The sequence below is a fragment of the Protopterus annectens genome, chromosome 5.part0 (genome assembly GCF_019279795.1).
Source record: "Protopterus annectens isolate FY-2018-M chromosome 5.part0, PAN1.0, whole genome shotgun sequence".
Taxonomy (NCBI): Eukaryota; Metazoa; Chordata; order Ceratodontiformes; family Protopteridae; genus Protopterus; species Protopterus annectens.
The window spans coordinates 981,931,616-981,950,733 of NC_056735.1; the positions used below are offsets into that span (position 1 = coordinate 981,931,616).

Here is a 19,118-nt window from a genome sequence, read left to right on the forward strand (position 1 = left end):
ACTCAGCCAGCTTTTTCTTAATTTTGACCTCTGATTTTTGCAGTTTTATCAGCTCATCTGAATACACGGGCTTCTTCCATTTTTTTCAGTCTTTTGTTATTTGAGTAGATACCATATTCAACATTTGATTTATTTTTTCCCTCTAGATACTAGAACATACCTCTCAAGTGTACCTCATTACAAGGAACGTACCTCATTTGGGGTTTTAAAAAGTTCATGTTCCTCAAAGTCCCTTAAAGTTCCACATTGAAAGAGTTTGTCACACATTCAGTGTTAGGAATTTTTTTAAGTGAAATCCATGGTAAATAGAAATTAATCATATTAATTCATTAAAGGATCTTCTTCATGAGTAAAACCAGCATATTTTAACCATCCTATGACCTTCCTAGTTGAAGTTGTTAGTAAGCCATTAGTATGTGTTCCACATTTTGCCCATTTGTTCCACATTATGAAGGCGAGTGTTCCTCATTTTGGAGATGGAAGGTTGAGAGCTATGTACTAGAAGTCATGTCTTGCTCCAAAGCTGGAGCTTTTTGCTGAACAGCAGGATTTTTCCCAGTCAGTGTTTTCTCCTGACATTTTGTGGTTTATTTTCTTTCAGGTTCTCTAAATTTCTTTGTTTTTTTTTTTGGCATCCAGACAGTGTACTTACTAGTCAGTAACTTAAATTTAACCAGAAAGACAAATTCACTGGCTCTCTTTTCTGAATGTCTGTCTTCACAGTGGGATAGCTGAAATTAAGCTGTTACACAGTGGACAGCCATCTTAGAAATCTGTTGTTGGAGGGTGTTGATGCATTGAAAGCATTTGACAGAGTAAGCTGAGATTATTTGAGTAGGGCAATGGAAGCATTTGCTTTCCCTGATAACAGTAATAAGGTTAATTAGGAGGTTATATGAGGGATCATAGGTAAAAATCAAAGTGGAAGGGCTCTTCTCTGATAAGTTGTATCTGAAAAGAGGAACCAAGTAGATGTGTCCTCTTTCATTTTTGTTATTTGCATTATATTTAGAACCACAGGCAAAGAAAGTAAGGGACACAGAAATCCATAGATATAATTAGTATCATAACAAAAAAGAAGTTGGCTTTATTTGCATGACATTATTTTTTACCTGATGCAACCAGAAAGGGATATTTCAGTGTTGCGGAACATTTTGAGACAGTTTCAAGTTTTTTTTTTCAGGATATAAAATTAGTGAAGATAAAACAATGGCTATAGCTGTAAACTATGTATCTACACATGAATTGGTACAGCAATACCTGTATTTATGAGGATGTGATAAAATGATGCATTTAGGAGTATGTGTTAAAAAGGATTCTGTTATGGCAGCTAAGGATATGTAGGAAAAGACTAAACAAAAGATAACACGAAAACTGAGAAAATGGAAGCTTTTGTCTATGAATACAGATAGCAAGATACAAGCAGATAAATGTTATAGTCCCTTTAGTTTAATACATAGGTCAGGCATATTTTTATCAACCAAAGGAGAAGTTGTGAAGAGCAGTTAATAAAGAGTTGAAGGATTTCATCTGGGAGGGAAAGAGGGCAAGAGTCAAGTGGGATAAGTTGATCCTTACAGTAGAACAAGGTGGTTTAAGATTACCTGATTTGAATGGATAGTTTAGAACTACACAATTAAGTCTCTTATATATAACACAAGCAAAAAGCAACAATTCAAAGTGGAAAAGAATGATGATGATGCAGGGGGGGGGGGGTTCAAGAAAAAAGGATAAAGTGCTATTTTGGATGCAGACCCTTAAGAAGAATAACAACAGTCATACATAACGCATTCATAAAGTAGCATAAAAGTATACTAAGAACTAAGCCAACATGGGAATTGATATAGCAGATTCTGGCAATAGGTATGACTGCAATTAGAGGTAAAGACAATAGGCAAAAAGGGGCTGGAATTTATTGGAGGATAGCAAAGGAACAGAGGAACTGAGAACAAATAATTAGAGAGGGAAAGCAATGGAAAGGGAATAGGCTAAGAAAACATTTGGACTGCAGGCTAGAGACTGTCTTCCCTATCAGGGATTGATAGCGGACTATAGGCAAAGCGAAAGGGATAGAGGAATCCTAAGTGAAAGACCGCACTGGTTGAATTTGAACCTAGAATGGAAGCTATAGTTAAAAATGGGATAATTGGTAGGGTGGATAAAATATTCAGTTATAACTATAGGATCAAACAGAGGAGGTCAGAAAAGAAAGAAGCAATGGGAAGACATATGTATGCCTCCCAAATATTCAACACAGTCTAGAAGATTTAGGATTTTTGCTTGGAAGTGTTCACATAGGTACTTTTAAACCCCAAGCAGACTGAAAAGAAAATTTCCTTAGGAAGACAGCAAATGTTTGAGGTGTGGTGGGGAAGAAAGAGGTACCTGTAAGCATATGTTTTCAGGGTATAATGAGTTGCAGACTTTAAAAATTCCCCACAGAGTACTCTGTCAAGAATAATGGTGAGCAAATGAGTATAACTACGAAAATGATTTTCTTGAGCTAGGATACAGGATCTGAACTGTCTGCACATAGCAAGTCTTTGTTAAGTTTAATTCTGGTGGCTGCCTAAAAAGCACTTACTAGAAAACGGAAAAGAAAATGTAAACTAGCCGTACTTGAAGTAGTGAATATTGTAAAGGAGAAAAAAGAACAGGATGTGAGGTCTTTACAAAAGAGTAGGAGCAAATTGCATAGAAAAAATGGAAACTGTGGGAACAATAGATGCAGAAAAATGTTTTGGAGGAGGAATGAGGTTTAAGAAATGGCAGTAATTGAACAATTTATATAATGTTGGATTAATTATATTGTACAGAAGAACATATGTGATTTATAATGTTTGTAAATGTGAACTTGTTAATATGCTTTGTTTACTTTTTATAAATGTAAATTTGCCTATGTCACAAGTGATAATTCAAAAAAGTTGTTTAAAAAAGTTTCCCATAGGAGATTCTTGTTACCCATTTCTTGTAGAGATTTGTTTAGCTAATGCCTGATAGTGATTTAGAATCCCAAAGTTTTGTTAAAGTGAATAATTATATCACTTGCGGGAAACAAACACCTCACAATAACTTTTATTCTCCTTTTGTTTTGCCTCAATCCACTAAATAAAATGCACATTTGTCTTCATTGTGTCAGTTTCTCTCTGAAGATAATCAGTAAAAGAAAGTAATATTCCCAGCAATTTAAGATACATGATACATTCCTGGTTCCAAGCCACTCTTGTGTGCAACAAGATCTAATTGAACCTTTCAGCTAAAAAAATAATTTCAACAAAAAACACAGACAGAAGCATTGGGACACTGAGGATATACCACTGGGTGACTCTGGACTCCCTAGGTCTGGATATTTCAGGCACAGTGAGGTGCTTTTGCAGCACCTGACCCAAAAGTTGGTCTTGGATGAGGCCTGTGGCATAAACATTCTGCAGGACACCATGCTAGTGGTATCTTGAATGTCCTACTGGACCAGTGACTCTACCACCCTATACTAAGGAACTTTGAGAGCAGGAGGCTTATTTTTCTGATTATCAAAGGGGAATGTGGTATCCTAGTGATATTTATCTGCAAAGAGGTTCCCAGGGACCAGATAGAGGTCTTAGTTACCTGCCCCCCCCCCCCAACCTCCAAGATGGCTTTATTGGAAGTCATAATGCACAAAATACCAAAGAACAAACCAATACCAAACAGCTTACCTTAGCCTAGGCAGGCAGTGCCTCAGTCCTGTCTACTTCTGAAGCTTATACTGAGCAAATTTTCCAACTAGATTAGAATTTCATGTCTTTCCTGAAAGCCAAACAGATTACTGGAAATTTCTGAGGAGTCTGGGGCCCATTGTCATAATAGAAGGATGAAGACTGTTGTGGAGGATTCTGATTCCTTTGACTCTGAAGCAGATAGCTTATGTGGGTCAAATAACTTTCATTGCTGCATATTAGTCTCACAACAAAGATGCTGTATTTTCTGCATCTTCACTACAGGATTTATCCGTTAAGGACATGCTTCATAAAATAAAGGAGTTTCATTGGGGAGATAAGAAATTCTCAAAGACCCATCTCAGATGTATGTCTTTCTTTGGCTTGCCTGAACCTAGACCATGTGCTTCTCTTCTAATCATGTACATTCTGGAGGATGTGCTCACCAGTCCATCAGTGGAACAATATTTCCTCCATCTCTCCTACCACTGGAAACCTGAACTCCTCTGTAGGGTAAAGGATTTCCCTAAATTCTTTTACAAGAGTTCTCTAGCTGATCCATCTGTGGTGTCTCTAGATTCCAGTAAGGGATCTGATCTGATATGACTCCATCCAGGAATCCCGTTCCCAATTTCAGAGAGAATAAAACACTTGGCAGATTGAGAAAAAAGGTTTACACTTCTGATATCGTCTTTCAGAGCCTTGAGCTGCCAAACCCACATGTATACCTTCCATCAATCCCTATAAGATAAGGACTTGAAACATTAAATGCTTGAACTTTGTAATCCATCTGCTCAGCTGCAAAGAGCTCCAAGAAATGTGGATATGATGCTTTGGGTGCACCATGTAGGGCTGCAGACATAGGCTCTATTATTCAGAAACATGTTTGACTGAGGACTCAGCCCCTTCCAGATTATGTAAAAGTCGGGCTTTCTCATGCACCTTGGATAAGGATGTCTTCTTTGGATCCCCTTCTGAAGAAATGCTCAAGGGCAAAATCATGCAGTCTATCAAGCAGACCCAGTTCCTAAATTCAACAGGAACTACCCAACAACATCTTGGCCTTTATACTCTAATCAGACAAGAACAATTTAGGTAAAAGAAAAGAAGAAAAGTTAATAAAATAATGACAAACAAAATCAACAGACAGCCCTGGGGACAATCAGGGCTATGACTCCCAGAAAAAAACAGCTGTGACTCAACTATGTTGTCCCTCTCTCCACCCTAATTCCACTACATCCCATTCTTCTCTCACCTAAAAATATCTGTCTACCGGAAAGATTGGAGAGTGTGAGTGGCTTTCATTGTAAAGAACTAGGAAAATATTGTGTAGGACCAGTGGGTTATAATGGACCAGTCAGACTTTATGCCTGTAGTCTTAAGAGAAATGCATTGCAGGGGCAATACAAAATGTTCCCACTAAAAATGAAGACATAGGATGCTACTCTAGACTATTCCTGATGCCAAGAATGGAAGGTACACTGGGACAGAAAGGAAGGCATATGCTGACCCATTTTGGACCTATCTCAATTGTCAACACATTTTTTTTATTTTTCCAAAGGTCAAAACATTACCACTTCAAATACCATTGCCCTTACTACTAACAGAGTAACTAAGGACACCCTAGACCTAAAATATGTCTACTTTCTCATCCTCCATAGCTAAATACCATAGACAGTTCTTCAGGTTTACAGCACATGGTTCAACATTTCCAGTGCATTTTCTTGCCCTTTGGCATGTCTACTCACCAAGAGTCTTTAACAGATGCTTGTCTCCAGTAATTGCTTTTGTAAAAAAACACATATGCATGAAGCAGGACTGGGTCATTTACAGCTTTGTAAGCCATGGATAGGTCACCACACAGAAGTCTGTAGGATGCAGAGAGGAGAGACATAGCTTTTAGAAACCTTCCCAGGGAATTCAGAGATAATACCCAAGATAGTTTGATGAAGCACTGCTGCTATTTGGAAGTTGGGTTAGCTGTTTAACGGGATACATACTGAATGGCATGCTGCACTGGAATATGGGCTTGATGAGTGGTGAATAATAGAATCATTAAGTTGATAAAGAAGGTGATATAGAAGGTTTCTGTAATAACATAGGATATGTGGTTGTCAAAGGAGAGTTCAAAATTCAAAAAGGTGCCATGGTTTCTAATGACAGTATCTATTTTAAGGGGGTGTCATTTATATCACAGGTGTAAGAATTCCTGTTTCCTAAACTGTATGATGCTAATTGTCTTTTGTGTACAGCTTTACTTTAGACCATGATCATGACACCATGAGTTTTTCCACTTAGATCCTCTTACAGGATCTGAGTGTCTTCACAGGAGTTGATGATGGTTCAAGGCTTGCAGTCATCCATGGAGCTGGTCATCCAGAGGCCATTAATGTAAGACTGGACATCAGAGAAGTAGATTCCAAATAGCAGTGATCCCCAAACAAAGTACTCTGGTGCACAACTGTTGACATGTCTCTGAGGATAGTGTGCCATTAAATCTAAAAGAGTAGAATAGTGTCTATCAGTGATAATCCAATGGATCAGACAGTTATTTATGTTAACTTTGGCCAGTTTATTGATGAGATACAATGTTAAAAGCCCAAGCTAAATCAGGTAAACAGTGTACACAGAGTTACCATCATCTAGTGCTTCTGTAACACTTTCAAATAAATTAACTGTGTATAAATAGGCATTAGCTACCTTTTACAATTCCCAACTGGGTTGGGGTCTAGGAATTCAAGGTTCCCTATGTGGTCTATTATGATACATTCCATCATCTTGCATGTAATACTAGTGAAGCTAATAGGAATATATAGTTGCCAGGGTCTGTGGTGGAGTCCTCCTTGTTTAGGGGGAACTACTTTAGCTCTTCTGCAGACTTCTAGTACCCATCCAGAGGAAATGCTGTGGTTAAATAGATTAAGGAAGAGGTCTTTCATGGATTACTTCATATTCATATTGAGCAGGAAATGGTCGAGTATGTTATCCAGTCTCTAAGAGATAATATTTTAGTCATGGACATTGTTTTTAGTATCTGTTTAGAAGTAATTGCTGGGGATATGGATTAGATATTTTGTATTGGGAAGTCGAAGTAAACGAGGGGAGAAGCTAGAGATAAATTTACCTGCAAGAATGTTAGCTATATCCTTACAGTTTGAGTGGCTAATGACATTTGAAATAAGCTAGTAACAATGCTGGGTATTATTTCTAAGGTTCTTTACTTAAATAAAAAATATTTTGTTGTTATCCTTTGCTGGCATAGCTATTTTAGTTCATATTAAACTTTGTAGGATTTGATTTTGCTCCAGAATTCTTTGTTAACCTTTTGAGGTTGATTTTAACACAACCAGGAGGTTGGCATAATGGTTAAGGTGTTTACCTTAGCAACACAAGGTGCAGGGTTTAATTCTCAGATGGGGTAATTGGTTAGATTTAAAATGGTCCACAAGAACAATTAGCTTAGTATTAATCTATGAACTGTTAAAGCATGTACTTAAATTATGGTTAGATCCTGAGGGTTAGCATATTAAAATAAAACAATACAAAATGCAGTGTGGGAGGTTGGTGTAATGGTTAAGGTGTTTACCTTTCAGACAAAGTACAGGGTTTAATTCTTACATGTCGTAATTGGCTAGGATTAAAATGATCTCCAAGAGTACTAATCTATGACCCTATAAGTTTTTCTTTTATTCTTAAGGGATATGAGTTTTTCCCTTTCATTGTAGAGTTTGTTTATAGCTGCCTTCCACTGGAAGGGATTGCTTCTAAATTTTATATTGTATTTGTACCAAATAGGAACATTTGCCACCATGCAAGAGTTGAGATTAGAGTATCAGTTTTGGATATATACTTAAGTATTTGCTATGGGGTCATTGATGGGTGGGGAACTGTTGAAATATTTTAAGTCCTCATTGTGTACAAGGAGACTGGCCTTTGAGAGGTCTAGAAAGATGGTTGGGTGGGGTTTGACCTGTACAGGAATCATATGGTAAATAATGCTGCACAGTTATCCCATCTGACCAGTCAATGCATGATAGTGGGTGAGGAGCAGACATGAACCAACTTTCTGAAGGTAAGATCACTTAGGTGCCCCTAGTGTTGAAGAGTACTATTTGTTCAAGAGAGTCTGCAATGATAAAGTCAAGGAAGTTAGAGTATATGTATTTGTAGAAATCTAGGTGCTGGAGGGGTAGTTAAAACCCACAGAAGGATGGTGACATGGTTACTGGAGAGGGACTGCAGTTTATTAAAATATGTTTCACAATCTGCAGCTCAGTGTCTAGAGGTGATTGTGTTTTGAATACAGAGACATGCTACTACCAGCATTGCTGCTATCTATATTTACAGACCTAAGTAAGTGGTAGACAGAGAAGCCATGTGAGGAGGGAGTGTTGTCACTATTGTCACTGTTATGGATCCTGGGCCATGTGAGGAGTTTGTGTTGTCACTGGTGTCACTGTTATGGATCCTGGGCCATGGGGGAGTATTGTCACTGGTGTCACTGTTATGGATCTTGGGCCATGTGAGGAGGGAGTGTTGTCACTGGTGTCACTGTTATGGATCCTGGGCCATGTGAGGATGGAGTGTTGTCACTGGTGTCACTGATGTTCTTCATGATTCACTGTTGCAGTCATCTCATTTGGGTTATCAGCTTGCAGTAGCCCTCAGTCGGCCTGATTATCAAAGTCTTGGGTCCTGCGTCGGTTGCTATCTCATATTCCGTGATGTCAGGTAGTCAGGGGTATAAAGCATGCAGCCGATGCCATTACATCAGTCTTCCTTGTTGTGCAGTGCCCAAAGCAGAAGCAGTTCGCAAGTGCTGGTCGGCCGACTCCTGAAATTTTTGTTTTCGAGTTTCAGAACCAAAGACTTCAACTAAAGCTAACTACCCAGTTGGAGAAACTTTTTCTTGCTCTAAACCGATGTCAGTAAAAGTCAATAATTGTATTTCTTGTGGAAAGCAAATACCTCATAAAGATTTTCATTCGTACTGTATTCCTTGCCTAGGCCCTGACCACGACGTACCTCGCTGTCAGTTTTCTGTCTTATTTAAACCACGAACTGTTCGTTGTCGGTATATTTTCACTTCAAAATATTTTGGTTCTCGGTTCAATTATCCAGATATGTCATCGATAAGCCAGCCGACTACCAACATTCCGAAAAAATGCAAAGATAAAGACAGAGACAGGCCGCCTAGGTCCAAAGCAGCCGACGACACTTCTCCTAAGCTAGTCGCCAGTTCACCGGTACTCAGTGAGGCGCTTTCTCAGCCCCTGATATCCGCTACTTCAGATTCACAGGCCTCTACTGAGACCCATTTAAATTCCGGTATGCTGCGAGATGCTTTAACTGTGGAATCTGCGGATGTCTCTACCTTGGATGGGTCCTGTGCCGCTGTGCAGGCATTGGCTTCTGAGGGTGTAAGACCACATGGTCAGGCCTCTATGCCTAAAAAACAAATGATAAGAATGGCTGAAGACCTTATTATTTTAGTCAGGGGAAGCCAACCTTCCCCCTCTTAAGAGACCTAGGACTGAATTTGCTTATGATACTTCTGACCAGGATTCTGAAATTTCTGTCTCCTCTAATGACCAGGATTTACCCTTATCTACCTATGAGGATTCTGATGCAGAGGTCTCTATTCCCCTCTGCTTCTCCCCCGGAGAATTTTTCTTTTGGAGAAACCTTGCATACTCTTAGGGAGCATTTTCACTGGGAAAGCCTGAATTACTCTGATTCTAAAAAGAGGCTTAGAGATTTCTTACTCCTGCCCCAACACAGGCCTTTTAGCTATCCCTCCTGTGCTGGACATTGTTGACGATGCCTTTTCGGAATCTAGCTTGGCCCCTGACTCTTTACCTCCTGCTCCCAGAAAACCTGACAGATATTACAGGATTCCTGATTCTCACAAGTTCCTTTTTAAAAATCCTACAGTGGATCCTGAGACCATTTCACAGGGACCCAAGGGCATTAAGGCTACTACTGCCAAAAATCCTACCCCCTCTGATAGAGATTTCAGGGCCCTGGATAGATGCGGTAAGAAGGTATACACCTCTGCAACCTTGGCCATCAGGGCCTTAAGTTGCCAGTTTCTTATGTTAAAGTATCAGCAGCATATTATTGGATTGCTTAAACAGAAAATGATGTTGATTCCTGATTGTGCTGAAAATAAGGATTTATAGGATTTAGTGCATTCTGCTGAACAGGTTGGAAAACATACTTTGCAATGTGGTTTTGATTCACTAGAGGCATCTTGCAGGGCTGCTGTCACCGGGTCCGTACTTAGAAGGCATGCTTGGCTTAAGGAGCAATCTTTGCCAGATCATATTAAAACTAAATTGCTGGATGCCCCCTTAAATCTGGACTACCTGTTTGGCAACAAAGCAGAAGAAGTTCTTCAAAAGATGGAGGAAAAAGCTAAATCTATGCAAACTGTTAAAGATTTCTTGCAAGTGCAGCCTCCAAGATTTAATAGGCATTGGCCCTTTCCTACCTCTTCCAGGCCTTCTCAGTTCAAACCCAGAACCAGCAGAACAACCAAGCTTCAGTCCCAGGGTATGCACAGGACTAAGCAGTGGGGGGCTCCCACTTCCAAATCAGGGAGTAGTAAGACTCCCCCCTATGGTAAGCTGTCTCAATGACTTAACTTTAAAACTTCCAAGCACTTCTCAACTGACTGCTCCTTTAGGAGGAAAGATTGCTCTGCAAGCAAAAAACTGGGAACTGATTACCCAGGACAAATGGGTTTTAAACATAGTTTCCCAAGGATACAGATTTCACTTCCACACATTACCAACCCCAAACGGTTGGCCAGACCTACCCCCAAATCAGTGGGCAGAGGCTCAAAATCAAGTACTCTCTCTCTTAAGATTAAAGGCTATTCAGACTGTACCAGAAGAGGAAAAGGGACAAGGTTTCTACTCAAGACTTTTCCTGGTACCCAGAAAAGACAACTCATGATATCCTATCCTGGACCTTTCTATCCTAAACACCTTTTTGGTGATTGCAAAATTCAAGATGCTAACTCTTCACCAGTTGCTTCCCATGATAGGCAAAAACACTGGATTTAAAGGAAGCCTACCTGCACATCCCAATCAGGGAATCTTGCAGAAGATAACTACTTCAAAGCAGGCTGCATGCACTATCAGTTCTCTGCACTGCCCTTTGGCTTATCTACTGCACCCAGGGTATTCACAAAGTGCCTAGCTCCAGTCATTGCATTTTGCTGGCAAAGAAATATTCAAATATACCCATACCTGGACGATTGTCTAATTCAGGCAGAAAGCCAGGACATACTTTTGAATCATCTGGCATTTGTACAAAAGGTGTTAACTTGTCTGGGGTTACCATAAATGAAAAGAAATCACAGCTGGTACCCTGTCAACAAATTATATTCCTGGGAACAAGCTTGAACACAGCTTCCCAGATGGCTTTCCTCATGCCAGAGAAACAAATTCATTTGACAACTTGTTCAAACTAGTGGCCACAAAAACCCTGCTATATCTGCAAGGCAAATACTGCAAGCCTTGGGGTTCATGGCCTTGTGCATTCTACTAATTCCATATGCAAGACTGCATGAGGAAACTACAATGGTATCTAAAAAGCCTATGGTGTCAACATTCTCAGGATCTGGAAGCAATGATTCCTATCATACCTTCCCTACGGTTAGAATTCCTTTGGTGGGCACAGGCCTGCCACCAAAACAAGGGACTACCATTCACTCTACCCCCTGCCGTCTAACCCTAACAACAGACTCATCAGACTATGCATGGGGGGGCTCACCTGGCAGGGAAGTGCATTCAGGGCAAATGGAACCCAAGTCAAATGCACCTGCATATCAATCAAAAAGAAATGTTAGCTGTACAGAATGCTCTGACAACCTTCAAGGACCATATTCTTCCAGCACAATTAATGGTAAAGAGGGACAACACCACTGTTATGTGGTACATAAACAAGCAGGGGGGTACCCATTCCTACCCCCTCTGCAGACTAGCCATGACTCTGTGAAACACAGCCTTGAGCTACCAAGTGCATCTACATGCTCAATTCCTGCCAGGAAAACTAAATACACTGGCAGATGAACTAAGCAGAAATCTCATGGACCCACACGAGTGGAAACTGGATCCAAAGACTTTCAACATGTTGATAAACAAATAGGGGAGCCCAGATATAGACCTGTTTGCCTCCCCCCAGAACTACCAATTGGACAAATTCTACACAAGGACTCCTCAAAAACAAGCTTGGAAAGTGGATGCTCTGTCCTTCAGCTGGAAAAATCTATCAGTTTATGCCTTTCCTCCTCTGCCTCTCCTCTCCAAAGTACTACTAAAGGTCAAACAGGACAAACCAAGGATGATACTGATTGCACCAGACTGGCCACACCAACACTGGTACCCCCTCTTGAACAGTGTGTCACAGCTAGCCCCATGGCACCTGCCTCAGACCCCTACCCTGCTGTCACAGAAGGACAGCCAGATTCTGCACCCCCAGCTTCAAACCCTGAACCTGGCAGCCTGGCTAATTACCTAATGTCTCTGTTACCATCCCTCAGTAAACAAGTGTTGTATGTCATTTTGGAGGCAAGGAGGCCTAGTACTAGAAAATCTTACACTGAAAAATGCAAAAGATTCTGTGCCTAGAATCAAACTCAAGGGATGGCCACGGCAGCGCCCAATTTACCTCAGATTCTTCAATACTTAACTGAGATGCTTCACAAGGGCCTTTCTTTTTCCTCCATCAAAATTCACACCTCAGCCATTTCAGCTCATTACAACACAGAACCACCCCTCTTTTCTCACCCACTGCTCAAACAGGTTTTCAGAGGGGCTAAAAACTTAAGACCACCCAGAGGAGCCAAAACTCCAGCCTGGGACCTTAACTTTGTATTGGAAAAACTCACTCTGCCTCCTTTTGAGCCAGCTGTAAGTGCAGAGTTAAAATTCCTTTCTTGGAAAACAGCTTTCATTTTAGCAATCACTTCAGCAAGAAGGGTATCTGAATTACAGGCCCTTATGGCAGTGGAGCCTTTCATCATCTTTCATGCGGACAGGGTGTCCCTCAGGACCAGTCCCTCCTTCATGCCCTGGTATCCAGTGTGGCTCTTAATCAATCCATTCATTTGCCAGCCTTCTTTTCTAATCCACAGAACAAAGGGGAACGAATACTGCATTCCTTAGATGTGCACAGCCAACTTAGATTTTACTTGGACAGGACTAAACCTCAAAGGAAATCTGAACAACTGCTGATGGCATTTGCTGCAGGGGCAGAGGGGAAGGCTATTTCAAAGCAAACCACTTCTAAATGGATAGGCCATTGCATTAATTTCTGCTGTAAGCATCATGGAAAATCTATTCCACAGGGGATTAGACCCTATTCAACCAGGGCTGCATCTACCTCTACAGCCTTTCTCAGAGGTGTCCCTACCAGAGACATCCTAGAAGCTGCTACCTGGAGTTCTGTACATACTTTCACCAAGCATTACCATTTGCCAATTTTCTCTAAATCCAGAGCTGCCTTTGCCACTGCAGTTTTGCAGGGTCTTATAGCTGGTCCTAATTCTATCTAAATTCCTCCTCCCACCCTTAGCTTTGGGAATCTACCCAAATGTGATGACTGTAACAGTGAAACACGAAGAACATAGTACAGTTGTGTACACTTACCATAAATGTAGATGTTAGAGTTATTCACTGTTGCAGTCCTGGTTACCCTCCCTCCAGCCCCTTGACTTCTTGTGGCTATACCTCTATGTTCCTTTACTATGCTTAAAAGCTTTTTGGTGTATTTGCTTTTTTGTTGGAGGTATAACCTTGTATATATATATATATATATATATATATATATATATATATATATATATATATATTTAATTGCTTCCCATTAAGGGAGCACCTGACATCTGGGGCAAGAAAAACTGATGTAATGGCACTGGCTGCATGCTTTATACCCCTGACTGCCTAACGTCATGGAAGATGAGACAGCAACTGACGCAGGACCCAAGACTTTGATAATCAGGCCAACTGAGGGCTACTGCAAGCAGATAACCCAAATGTGATGACTGCAACAGTGAATACACTTGAACATCTACATTTATTGTAAGTGTGCACAACTGTACTTTATGGATCCTGGGCCATGTGAGTAGGGAGTGTTATCACTGGTGTCACTGTTATGGATCCCTAGCCATGTGAGGAGGGAGTGTTGTCACTAGTGTCACTGTTATGGATCCTGGGCCATGTGAGGAGGGAGTGTTGTCACTGGTGTCACTGTTATGGATCCTGGGCCATGTGAGGAGGGAGTGTTGTCACTGGTGTCACTGTTATGGATCCTGGGCCATGTGAGGAGGGAGTGTTGTCACTGGTGTCACTGTTAGGGATCATGGGCCATGTGAGGAGGGAGTGTTGTCACTGGTGTCACTGTTATGGATCCTGTGCCATGTGAGGAGGAAGTATTGTCACTGGTGTCACTGTTATGGATCCTGGGCCATGTGAGGAGGGAGTGTTGTCACTGGTGTCACTGTTATGGATCCTGGGCCATGTGAGGAGGGAGTGTTGTCACTGGTGTCACTGTTATGGATCCTGGGCCATGTGAGGAGGGAGTGTTGTCACTGTTGTCACTGTTATGGATGCTGGGCCATGTGAGGAGGGAGTGTTGTCACTGGTGTCTCTGCTATGGATCCTGAGCCATGTAAGGAGGGAGTATTGTCACTGTTATGGATCCTGGGCCATGTGAGGAGGGAGTGATGTCACTGTTATGGATCCTGGGCCATGTGAGAAGGGGGTGTTGTCACTGTTATGGATCCTGGGCCATGTGAGGAGGGAGTGTTGTCACTGTTGTCACTGTTATGGATCCTGGGCCATGTGAGGAGGGAGTGTTGTCACTGTTATGGATCCTGGGCCATGTGAGGAGGGAGTGTTGTCACCGGTGTCACTGCTATGGATCCTGGGCCATGCAAGGAGGGAGTGTTGTCACTGTTGTCACTGTTATGGATCCTGGGCCATGTGAGGAGGGAGTGTTGTCACTGGTGTCACTGTTATGGATCCTGGGCCATGTGAGGAGGGAGTGTTGTCACTGGTGTCACTGCTGTGGTTCCTGGGCCATGCAAGGAGGGAGTGTTGTCAATGTTGTCACTGTTATGGATCCTGGGCCATGTGAGGAGGGAGTGTTGCCACTGGTGTCACTGTTATGGATCCTGGGCCATGTGAGAAGGGAGTGTTGTCACTGGTGTCACTGTTATGGATCTTGGGCCATGTGAGAAGGGAGTGTTGCCACTGGTGTCACTGTTATGGATCCTGGGCCATGTGAGGAGGGAGTGTTGTCACTGTTATGGATCCTGGGCCATGTGAGGAGGGAGTGTTGTCACTGGTGTCACTGTTATGGGTCCTGGGCCATGTGAGGAGGGAGTGTTGTCACTGTTGTCACTGTTATGGATCCTGGGCCATGTGAGGAGGTAGTGTTGTCACTGGTGTCACTGTTATGGATCCTGGAATATGTGAGGATGGAGTGTTGCCACTGGTGTCACTGTTATGGATCCTGGGCCATGTAAGGAGGGAGTGTTGTCACTGGTATCACTGTTATGGATCCTGGCCATGTGAGGAGGGAGTATTGTCACTGGTGTCACTGTTATGGATCCTGGGTTCAGTAAAAACCACATACCTCTCAACTTCTTTGCTCGAGAACTCTGGACAAAACCAAAGATAATGGTGTGAAAGCCCAAAATGAGGGACACATTTTTAATTATTACTCTAATTCTCTTAAAAAAGTTAATAGAAAAATAGATTTTGCAACAGTATGCATGTTCTAAACAATAAGAGATATAAAACACTAACATCTGGCATTACTGACTGATTCTAAACCTCAGTGATTTACCAGAAAATCAAAAATGTTATGATAGAGAGGAGAAAAATTTCAGGCAAAATCAGGAGTGTTCTGAAAAATCATGGACAGGTGAAAGGTATGGTAACAACATGAATATTCACATTTGCTAGAGTTACAAATCCTCAAGGGAAGTCATTTTCTTATTTCAGCTCCAAACATTGGTCACACCACATTGATCATTGCCAGACTGGAAGTTATATTTACTAAAAAGTTTGACATTGACTGTAAAAAGCACTGTGGTGGTACAAAACATCTTAGCCAGTATGAAAAAGTCCTGATTAGACAGGTGCAGTCTGTTATTTTCAAACAAGTAGGACCGTCTTTCATCCTGGCTGACATCCACTGGGCCCCTTAGAATGACACCAGTAACTAAAACAATTATTAAAATCAATCTTAATTTGCTGATATTGTGGCGTCATTCTCATTGATGGTGGACTACTCCCCAAGACTAGTTTCTTCCTGGCCATATAGACATACATGGAAAGTTCTATAATTTCCTTGCTCATAAAGTCTACACACAGTGGTGATTGGGGAGTATGCCCTTTTCCCACTGTAGTGCAATCTCAGAGTTGATATGTATATATAATTAGCAGAAGGTGTGGGTCCTGCAAGGTGTCTTGCCTAGCCCTGCAAAAAAAAAAAAAAAACTTTTGTATGATTTGTTTTGATTTTTTTGTGGACTGATGTTTTTTTGGTCGACCATTAGGTGCTGTTCATATCTGCATCAATGTTTTTCATTTGTGATGAAAGATTAGGCTTCTATATAAAGGTACTTTCTACCATTTTTTTTTCAAGCATCTTAACACCTCCCACTTCAAGCAGATAGACACACACACACACACACACACACACACACACATACACACACACAGATACACATTGTGATTTCCTACCATAGGCAGACATACACATATACCTTCATGCGCATATTACAAATTGTACAAATCTTAAAGGAAACCTCCACCTAAAAAATGTGTTTTCACTATATCTCTGTTTTCTGAGTTATTTTAACATCTTAAAATCACTCCAACTGCTTCTTATAGAATTTTAATATGTTTTCTGCAAAATGGCTGTCAATGGGGCTTGACATATCAACATAATTTTATTTTTCATCAAGCCTTTCTCTTTCCCATAATCCATTTCAAGCCTGATTTATGTGATTCATGCTAGACATAAGGAAGTAGTGGTGTATTCCCATTCCATTGATCAAATAATGAGATTAGTGTCAGTGACTGTCATCTTCTACACTTTTTGTAACAGGATTGCTTCTTTTATTTACTGAATGGCCTGCATTTGTGTGTGTCTCAGGGCTTGCTTTATAGTCTATTAAGGAATTATACAGCTGCAACCAAGACAGATGCTAAATTGCAGGCCTTTGTTCAAAGTATATTTTTGTAGTCCAAGATGAATTGACAGCCCCTCCCCTACACTTTGGTAAATGCACTGATACTTTACAAGAATTACAAGAAAAAATATTTTCTGACTTTTCTCTAAATGTCACAGACATCTTTGATACTATATTCAAGGCATCTTCAAATGTAAAGTAGTATAAACAACAAAGTTTAAAGCTTAGCATTTCAATACTGTGATGCTGCTTATGTAAATTTGTCAAAAGAGGTGACAACTGCCTTTGAACCTCTGACTGATTTAATTGATCTGTTTTGCTCTGAAAGTCACTGCTACATTAGAAGCAGCTGTGAATTGGTGTAAGTTCTCTTCCTCTCTGCAATAAAGACAATGTAAAATAGTTGCACACCTCTCTGTCTTGTTTACAGCAACCTGAGCTCCTGCTCCATGTGGTATGTCATGCAAGTGTAGACAAATTCTTCTGCAACTCATGTGAGAAATTAAGCTTAAAAAAGTGGGCAGTTTTTCCCTTCCCGTGATACCAAAGTGAAGAAATTAAAGTTTTATAAAGTACAAGCAGATTTTAGGGACCTACACAGTACTCGAATCATATTGTAGGGAGAAAAGCAACCTAAGAGTTGAGTTAAACTGTAGTAGAAGGTGAAGTTTTCCTTTAACTAAAGCAGCTGTTCAGATGAAGCAAAGTACATCAGACCTACAGTGCTCTATTGTTCTGCCCTGCTAAGATATAACTAATCAAAGCAATATGCTTACACTGCAGACATACAACATTATCACTCTTTTGTTCGGATCTTGATTAGTGCATTTATCTATAAGGCACCATCATACGTAACATCCAGTTCTACAAACTGAACTGTGAAGCATAGTTCCCTACTTTACACAAGTCATGCCCACAGAGTGCCAGATTTATGCATGGCTTTGGAGAACTTAGCAGCAATCTGTGCTTCTCATGGTTTACATATTATGCAATTGTCAATTAATCCCAGAACATGTATTACAGACACTGTAGAACAGACAGTTGGGAATCTGAATTTGTCTGGCTGTACTTTGCACATACTGTTAATTAAACCATCCAAAAGGCATAATTATGTTAGTGGCATTTATCTTTACTTTTATAAGTATACATGTAGATATTAAAGTTCTCATACACTAATAAATAAAAACTATTAGACTAAAGTAAGTGTTAGAACATGTAAATGAAATATGTGTTCTTATAAGCTACTTCTTACCTCTTTAATTAGTTATCTTCTAAGTCAAGTGTTTATAATCTATTAATACATTATACAGTAGATACGATATGTTTTAGAAGTGCTATTCATGTTTCTTTTGGTGGGTAGCTGATTTGTGATACCCAAACAACATAGATGCTATTAACTTTACTTCCATTTATTGTCCTTTTTTTGAACAGGGAGACAGTGGTGGGCCACTAGTAACTGAAGACAATTCCATATGGTGGTTGGTAGGTGTCACCAGCTGGGGTGATGGCTGTGCTAAAAGGAACAGACCTGGTGTTTATGGCAGAATGACATCCTTTGTAGACTGGATTTATCAGCAAATGCAGGTAAAAGATTTTTCTTAATTCTTTTTTGAAATTCTATAGTTCATCATCTCTCAGGTCCCCCAAATGATATACCATCATGCAGTGATAGAGCTCCCAAAGCTTAAGTTACATTATGCAGTCTCTGACTTCTTGTTCCACAGTGTCTTCTCACCACTTAGAGCTTCCTCCATTCTTAAAAATTTACAGAGTATAGCCCCCACCCTGGAGAACAGCCATCTGCATCCTGTTAATGTGGTGTTACAGACTATATGATAAACAATTTGGTATGGCAGAAAACGTACTGAATTGTGGCTGAGTGGCTGGGGCTAGCAACAAATGACAAGCCATCAACCAATAACTGACCAGCCAAGGAAACACCACATTTTCTGGGAGCAGGGTTAAAACCGTATCACATACCATAGTAAAAATCTCAGTCCAGACCTAGGTAGTTTCTAGAGATAAAACTTGTACCAAGGCATTATCTTTCCTCAACAATGTAATGATTGTATGAACAGTTGTTTCTGCCCTCTCATCTCAGCCCAAAATGAACTGCTGTGCATTTCCAACTGTATTAATCTAAAAGTTGAGTAAGTTATTGGGAAGTGTAGTTTAAAAGATAGTCATATAGCACTAATTTTGAGAAT

General features: G+C 40.6%; 1 protein-coding gene across 1 annotated transcript in view; it reads left to right on the forward strand.

Moving 5' to 3' along the window:
* Positions 1-18,513, forward strand: part of TMPRSS2 (transmembrane serine protease 2) — a 396,349-nt gene extending 377,836 nt beyond the window's left edge. The window contains exon 9 of the mRNA XM_044071951.1: positions 18,343-18,513. Within this exon, the coding sequence (XP_043927886.1) occupies positions 18,343-18,513 (171 nt within the window). The remainder of the gene's footprint in view (positions 1-18,342) is intronic.
* The last annotated feature ends 605 nt before the right edge of the window (positions 18,514-19,118 follow it).